The sequence below is a fragment of the Lottia gigantea genome (assembly GCF_000327385.1).
Source record: "Lottia gigantea unplaced genomic scaffold LOTGIsca_98, whole genome shotgun sequence".
NCBI classification, from domain to species: domain Eukaryota; kingdom Metazoa; phylum Mollusca; class Gastropoda; family Lottiidae; genus Lottia; species Lottia gigantea.
Window position 1 is genome coordinate 758,237 of NW_008711162.1, and position 8,295 is coordinate 766,531.

At 36.5% G+C, this 8,295-nt stretch overlaps 2 protein-coding genes across 2 annotated transcripts; both read right to left on the reverse strand.

Annotated features, from left to right (window-relative positions):
- Positions 1-4,966: 4,966 nt before the first annotated feature.
- Positions 4,967-5,542, reverse strand: LOTGIDRAFT_59092 (hypothetical protein; the record flags this gene model as incomplete). Its single annotated transcript, XM_009069029.1, has 2 exons — positions 4,967-5,203; positions 5,375-5,542. Coding segments are annotated over 2 exons (405 nt in total), but the record flags the coding sequence as incomplete, so codon positions are not given.
- Positions 5,543-5,641: 99 nt separating this feature from the next.
- LOTGIDRAFT_65952 (hypothetical protein) lies at positions 5,642-8,252 on the reverse strand (the record flags this gene model as incomplete). The annotated part of the gene is made up of 5 exons (XM_009069032.1): positions 5,642-6,050; positions 6,249-6,506; positions 6,628-6,745; positions 6,997-7,084; positions 8,214-8,252. Coding segments are annotated over 5 exons (912 nt in total), but the record flags the coding sequence as incomplete, so codon positions are not given.
- Between the last annotated feature and the right edge of the window lie 43 nt (positions 8,253-8,295).

The window sequence follows — 8,295 nt, forward strand, 5'->3', positions numbered from 1 at the left end:
TAAAAAACAATGCTATCTGATGCAAGATGTTTGTACATGAAGTACATTTTGGCAGGTATTGTATATCTTGGCACAGTTTTCAAATAGCGAAGAAAAACGACTAGATTATAATGCCTTTCACACCAGGGCTTATATTATTGCAGAAATGACAGCATAATACGGAATTGGGAATTTTGCATTCAGAATTTTTGTACTTTAAAGATCATTTCTTTTGTCTATGCATCATATTCATTTGCATATTTATATTAGTATATATAGTAATATTAAACAGCAGGGTCTCTTCTCTTATTTGCTTCAGAAACGTTCTGTCATGGAAAATCATATAAAATCATATTACTTAGCTTTATTCGCAGTTTGACACAATTTTTAATGCAATGAGTTCGATTGATTTGTCTTTCTGAATTTCAAAAGTATATTAAGACTGTAAAGGCTGCATTCGATTCGTGGATTATACATAGAACGGAAACTGTAGGAGGTATTAGATAGCTTTTGAACATCAATTAGAAATAGGTCAGTATAGACCTGGAATATAATATGTACAAGAAAAACAAGAAATAGGTTTAATCAGAAGAAATATAGGTTACTTACCTTTGCTCTAGCTTGTCTCTCAGCTTCCAATTCTTCTTCGAGCTCTTCAATTCGAGCCTGCAAAAGATGGTGGGTCATTTTAAAATTTCACTTCGAAAATAAATCCAAGTTTTAAACAAATAAATCCACGATATAAATGCAGAGAAGAATAGCTTTATCCAAGAAAAATATTATCCATAGTTTGGAACTTCATAAACTTAATAATCCATTCATGCGAAATCCCCGAAATTCTTCGTAAATCCAGTTTTAATTGAAGAAACTTATTAAATTAATTCCAATGGCAAGCCTCCCTTCATTTTAAAACTTGAACCACGTCATTGATGCCGATATCTAAATACTTCCCAAATGAGTCAGCAAGAAATAAAAATTTATCTACATTTTGGCAGTGATAACAGAAATTTGAGAAATTTGGCGATATTTTTAACCGAGATATTTTTATTCTTTTGAAAGATGCATGTTTAACGCAAATGTAATAAAAACATTAAAAAACAATGCCTTTTTCGTTAAATAAGCATACTGTAACGTGGTCGAATTTGACCAATGGTTCAAGCTTTAGGAACAGAAATACCTGAAATTCCAAATCATGGATAAAAAGCAGTGAAAAGAAAAAGAAAGAAAAGCATAATTACAATTATTTCACATTCATGGCAAATAACGATATCATGCATTAGAGCAACATGATAATATACTATACTTCAAGAAGAGCCTTTAATCCTGGACATGATGTTGCCAACTCGGCTGTGTCCCGTATCACTTTTTTACTTCGAGCACTTAATTTCGATCCATATGTTGGCTCGTAGGCTTTAGAGTACAAAAGTGGATGTGTGGCGATGTTTTCAAGAACTGCTGGGCTGGTGCCCCGAAACTCTCTGGATAATGCTCCGAGATAATCTCCATATTGATAATCCGAACTCGTTCTTGCACGTGATGAAGATGAACTTGAAACTACTCTGGAAGCTGAAGACGATGTGGTGGATGATGGTTTCTTTGTCCGTGGTCTTGTCTCTGGCTCTGGTTCCTCAGGTCTTTTTATCGCTGGAGTAACTTTCGGTGGTACCGATACAGGGGCCGCAGGGGGCTGCGACTCCACTGATCGTTTAATAACGATCTGATCTTTGGTCGTATCCGCTTCCGACGACTCCATGGGTGCGGGTGTGGCTTGAACGGGAGGGGGTATATCACGTATTTCTTCCTGAGGCTGAACAGACTCCACAGCAGACTTAACAACTTGAGGTGAACTGGTATTATCGTTTGACTCCTCCTTTACATCACTGGAATCTGGCGCAGTTGTTTCCCCGTTCGTTGCCATGACATCGAAAAGTTAACTTCCTCTAAAAAAACGTTTTGTGTTATCTAATTAAACTATCTAAACTATTTGGTGAGGTGATAACTTAACTACTCCTACCTATTCCTCCAATAGAGATAAGGAAGACGATGACTGAAATAATCCAAGGCCGCAACGAATCAAAGTTTGATTAACATCAACACCCACAAAAGCCGAAAACATAAAGAGTAAAATTTATAATCCGGAGAAGTTAAAACGTAATAATGTCGTGTCTATAAGAACGAAACCATTGTGATTCACCCCCTGTTTACGTTTTGTGTGTGTCGATCATCATCATTTAGTAACGAGTGTCGAATAATAGCACATACACAACATACACGCCTCCTCCTTTAATGGCTGTTCGTTTCGGAATATGCTAATGAGCAAGAGTCACCCCCTCCCTTTGGTATTCTTCAACCTTGAGTATGATCTAGAAGGTGAATCTTTCCGGATAGGTTATTTTAAAAATAAATTTTCGAAATTGTGCCAAGAAATGTGTAGTTTTCACTATTTTAAGTCCGAGTCAGTTTGATTCCAGTGGAGAGCAGATAGTCGGCACGAAAGGAGGATGGTCTAATATATTGCTATGAGTAACATAATTTCGACAACCCCAGGTTTATCAGTAAGACTTATTGCGAAGATTCTATTTCAAGTAAACTATTTTCACGTGAAAGTTATTGTAATTAGAAACGCGTGTGAGTAAAGGTATATAGCATACATTCCTGTATTCGCTTAATATCATTAGGTCGAGATGGTTTGGGTATCTTGTTTCAGTAGCTACCGTCTAGAGTACGGTGCAAGCCACGTGTGTATGGCGCACGCTGTACCGGCGTTTTCCTTATTTAGCCGAGGCACGGCAGATCGTGTTTCACAACAGTAACCAACAGACCAGAAAGTTCAAATGCTTACATTTTCTTGTATGAGATTTTGAGAAGATTAAGAAATGACTGACAGCTGCCTTCTGCCTAATAATCTATCATAGTTTATCAAATTATTTAGAACTTCTGAAATGGGTTAGAGATTGTGACATGCGGATTTAATGATAACTTGCAGAGATAAGATATTTAATAGGCACCGTATGAGGTCCCTAAATCTTGTCTTGTTAATACAGCGTAATTAGATTATACAGCATAGGTTTGAACTCGTTAAATACGGAGAGGCTTGGTCGGGATAGGAGCTAAGAGTGCAATACGGTAATTTATGCAAGAATATTTTAACATAATAACACGGGGGCCACATGGCAATGCGGGAACTAAATATGAACATGCAATTAAAAGGTAATTATAACACTATAAATAATATATGTTTCTCATTTGACCAATACGTGGATAATAATAGCTTCCGATTTATCTAAATTTGGTAGCTGCTATTTGGGCCCTCAAGCGACCCCGGGCTAGTTACGGATCTGCTTATGTCACAGGACATTTGCTCGATTTTCTCCTTGAATTTATAAGTGTCTTCTGTGCAAAAGCGGACTGCTTTGGAGAATTGTGTCGAAGAACGGCTCCTGGGCAAATGAAACTTAACAGTTTTAATCCCAGCACCAAGCCCCCACACAAAAGAAATATCCAAAATAAGTGAAACTGTTACATTAATAAGTCAAGATAAACTTTAAATTTACTCATCACTTAGAAATGTTTTTCTTGGAAACGTTTCAATTCTTCGTCATAATAACATAGATATAAAGTTAGCCCGATCTTCTGGCCCGTTTCCAATATGCCAATGTGTAAGTACTGAAAGTTGGTCAAATTATTGTATATATTGTAGCAATATATTACATAATGTCAAACTGTGTCATCCAAATGTATTTCGTTAAGAAACCATTCGAATGAATTAAAAAAAAACGGGTTTACACGAGATTTGATCCGATTGCGTTGTAATATTTCACGATTTGTGTTGTGCATCACAACCTCTCTCGTGGTAATGTGCGGTAGAGAAAGACATGGCATATGTATGGTTGTATATTTTAGGAACACAACAATCGTTTGGCAAGTGTTGCTGAGAATTATATTGCATCGAAACAAATAAAAGGACATTTTAACGGACTAAGGGTAACAGATTTGATGCTTATTTTTATAATGATAGAATACACAGATCTATGTTTGATTCGTATAACAGGCTTGTCCTTTATGGCACGTTCTTCGGTATAATATTTGTTTTTGCACTCAAATATCACGGCATGTTAGTGAAACGATTTTTCTACCACATTTCGTTTATTTTTCGACTTTACGATTGCTTTAGATTTTTAAAAGCGTTTTCCCTATTGTCATTAAACTGACAAGTTTCTTTCTTTCACTGATGAGCTGTAACCAGTGTACGCTTACAGAACATTGCTAGTTGGGAAAGCAACTTAGAAGTGTCGAAATAAAAAAAAATGGCGGCGAAAAGTAATTGATTGGTTTTGGAAGTTAGACGGCGGTGTCTTCCCTTTAAAGAACCTGCATCATTATGGGATGCCCTATAATTTGGTTCACGGGAATCGACCCAAGAATCTGTCTTTGTGGGTCCAAGTTCTATTGTAATTTTTCAGAATTTTTACCACAATGACGAATATAATGCATTTAATGCACTCTTTATTTCGCGAAGATATTTTAAAATATCCATTACTAAAATATCACTACTTTAACAGTGAGAGGTTTTTGTTATTGTTTGTTATTAATTGAAATAGCATATAGAAACGGAAGCTTTCAGGCATACGCGTGTAGCTAAATGACTCCCAGAGTTAATATATAAGGTTGGGAAGACTACAGTGTAAATAAGTGGAAGCAAGTGGAAACATACTAGGGTGGGCGAACTGATCAATATAAGGGAAGTTACTGAGATTGAGATAGTAAGGTTTGGAGGTGGACAGGGGTTAGAGAAAACAACAAATTCTTTCACAGCAATCTTTATTTTTACAGCAGAAAAGTTCCACTTACCTCTGTACTCCTCTTCAGCTGACCAGTCCAATAGTGGTGATGACGTGAATTAGAATTTGGTTATAGCATATAATAATACAATGATATCGAAATTTGCCATGAATGTGAAAATAAGAATTCGAATGTACCCAAATACCTGAAGTTCTTTGATTTTTCTTTGAAGCTGTGCAACAAGATTTTGTTCGTCTTCCAATTTGGAGTGAAGACCACTGATCTCGACATCCTTTCGTCTGACGTTTTCTTCCAGGTCACGTTTAGCTCTTTCCAAATCTTCAACTGTTTCTTGAGTCATTTTCAAATCTTGTTCTAACTTCCTCTTTGCCTTCTCAACGTCACCCCGAACTTTCTTTTCTCGTTCAAGATTATCTTCAAGCTGAAAGCAAATGAAACAGCAATGAAAAATGTCCAATTTGAAATACCTGATGGAATATTGCTTGTCGACCCAGTGTTTCTCTCAAAGTTAATATTAATATCTGATTCGTAAACGTTTTAAGTAACATAATATATATCATCCAAAATATAAACTTTACATGAAAAAACAAACCTCGTCAAGAGTTTGTTCCAATTTGGTTTTGAGTTTGCTAAGATGATTGACTTTGTCTTCTTCAGCTTGGAGATCGGCAAGAGTTTTCTTGTGGGCTTCATCCATGTTCTTTTTATCTTTGTTAAGTTTAGCAATCTGTTCATCTTGTTGGGACATCTCATCTTGGAGTGTTTTGATTTGGTTGTCTTTGGTTTGTTTCTCTTGTTCAGCTTTAGCAAGATTTGTTTCGAGATCTTCGACGTCTTTTTTGAGGTCGTTGTTCTCTTTGTCTAATTTCTTTTTCTTTTCTTCGAGTTCAGCGGCGGCATCTTCTTCGTCGAGCAGTCTCTCTTCCATTTCCTTGATCTGGGATTCGAAATCAACCTTCTGTTTGATCAATTTCTCGATCTTCTCTTCACAGTCGGCAACGTTGTCTTGTTCAGCCTGTAGTTGGATATACATGTCATTCTTCTGTTGTAGAAGAGTGACGTTCTGTTCCTCAAGCTCTTTCTTGACCTTTTCAGTTTTCTCGAGTTCGGATTTGGTCTTTTCAAGTAATTCCTCTTTCACTTTCATCTCATCCTCGGCACGGGCAACGTTCAAAAGAGGCTTTACTTTGGTGTAAAGTTTCCACCAGAGCCAGTTTCTCATCAAAAGCCATTTTCTGATGTTTCTCTGGATAACAGACAGCCCAACTCTGAAAGGATACACAGAATTGTTAATAATACGTATTTTTGATAATGTTCAAGCGCCATATGCAGAGCACCATGTACTAGCTGTAGCTGCCGCATGAAAATGAGTTTTAGAAGAAAATTCAACCAGTCATTGGTAAATGTCCTAAGGACATTAATTATTTGGTCTACAGTTACTCAAATCATCCTTTTAATATTCTTACCTCTGATCACAGAGTTTCTTGTAGGCTTTTCTCATCAAGTAACCTCTGATATGGGCTTGGAACATAGAGATGATAGAAGTCAAACGTTCATCACGAAGATCTTCAAGATAACCAACCACACCAGCTTTAAAGAAGACTTTAGTGAGACCAAGACGATATTCGGCAGTGTCCATCTGAAGAGCTTGGAGAATGTTGGTGGCAACAACTTTACCATCAACGAATCCATCAGGAATAGCATTTGGAGCCAATATAGAGTATCTGAAATGGGAAATGATTAGTATTTAGGAACATTTCTTGAATTCCTCAAAAGAACCCCTGAATTGTAGCGATCTCTGCATCATCATTTCATTATATAGTGTATAGATATGGCAATATTTACCTCTGTTTGAATTCAGAGTAGATGATTCTGTTGGGGAATCCTTTTCGGCAAATACGGATACCTTCCAATACACCATTACATTGAAGCTGGTGAAGAACCAAATGGGCGTCAATAAGTCCTAAAAGCAAACAGTTTGAAAGTTTTAACACATAGGAATAACCACTAGTATTCAATCGTAAAAGAATCCCGGTTGCAACGAATCGTAACCAATGAAAAAAAGGGGATTGACGGAAAGAACGTGCTAAAGCACAGACTTTTCAAGGAACTTATTCAAAAAGATGTCATCAAAGAATGCGTTTGTGATTTAAAGATGCACCACCCACATTAATTGTTCTAACCTTTGATGTCCATATATTACGCACTACTTACCAGGTTGTTTCAACTCGTTGGGAATAATACAACGTACAAAATGAGGATGAGTACTGTACAAGTTCTTCATCAATTTGTTCAAAGATTCCTACAAATTGGAAACAAGAGAGGATCAGTAAATATGTTTGTTTGTTGAGGTGTTCGTTGGTGCATTGACTTTTTACTGATCATGCAAGTGCAAGATATGAAAAAGGCGGATTGATATAAGCTACGAAGTTTTCTCAATTATTATATAAGCAGAAATAAATATATTCAGATAAGCGCAAACAAGCCAAGAAAGAATGGATAAATTGAATGGCATTCGTATATTTTGTTATTCATATTCAGAAGTTATTGTCGTGTTCATGAAATGTCACAAAATCTTGTGACTGAAAACGGGAAAGAAGGAATTTACACATAAAGGGGTATTGGAAGGCACACGTTGGGTATAAAACTCTCGCAATGGAAAGGTCTAGAATGGTTTCTAAAGGATAAGGATTGATTCAACATTGAAAGGAATAATAGGTTGATTGAATTGTAGACAAATTGTAGGATGGAAGGTGGGGGATTGTCTTAAACTGAAATTATGGTGAAAATTTAATGGTTGGATAACATGTGTAAAAGATCAACAAATAGGTGAGGTGTGTTAAAACTTCAAAATCTCAGATCTTACGCTGGAAAAAGTTACGTAAAAGAATATAGGATAAGAAACTGATAGGATTAGACAAACTAGCATGCAAGGTTAAATTCATATGGGAACACGTGGAAAATTGTTGTGCTTGTTTCCACACAGGATATGGTTTGTGGTTTGTGTCAAAGACAGGGTGGTTTTCTCATGCTAAATATACCCTGTGAGTAGCTGAAATGGTCTGGAAAGCAGAACTCTTCTTCTTCTTGGCAGGTCCACCAGATGCGTCGGCCTCTTTATTAATAATAGCATAAATATAGAGTAAGCATTGCATGATATAAAGAGAATAAGCTGACCTTTACAGGTCTAACATGTTAATTAATTCTAATCAAAATCTGCCTTATACAAAAGCGTCTTCAGGCAGACTTTGATAGGAATAAATGCTCAACGACGAACACGCAAAATTAAACTTTTAAAATTCACCATCCAGATTTCACTATTGCCCGAATTATGTGAAATTGGCATTTCTAAAACTGTTAGATTCAAATTTTAGAGATAAAGTTTTGTGTTTTCGTCGCTCTTATGCAGATAATATGGAGGTTGTTCGTACCCTGTGACGATAAGATACAGTCATAAAACTGGATCCCTTTTTACGTTTTGGCGCTACAGTGCCGTCGTCTGTTGATGAAAGA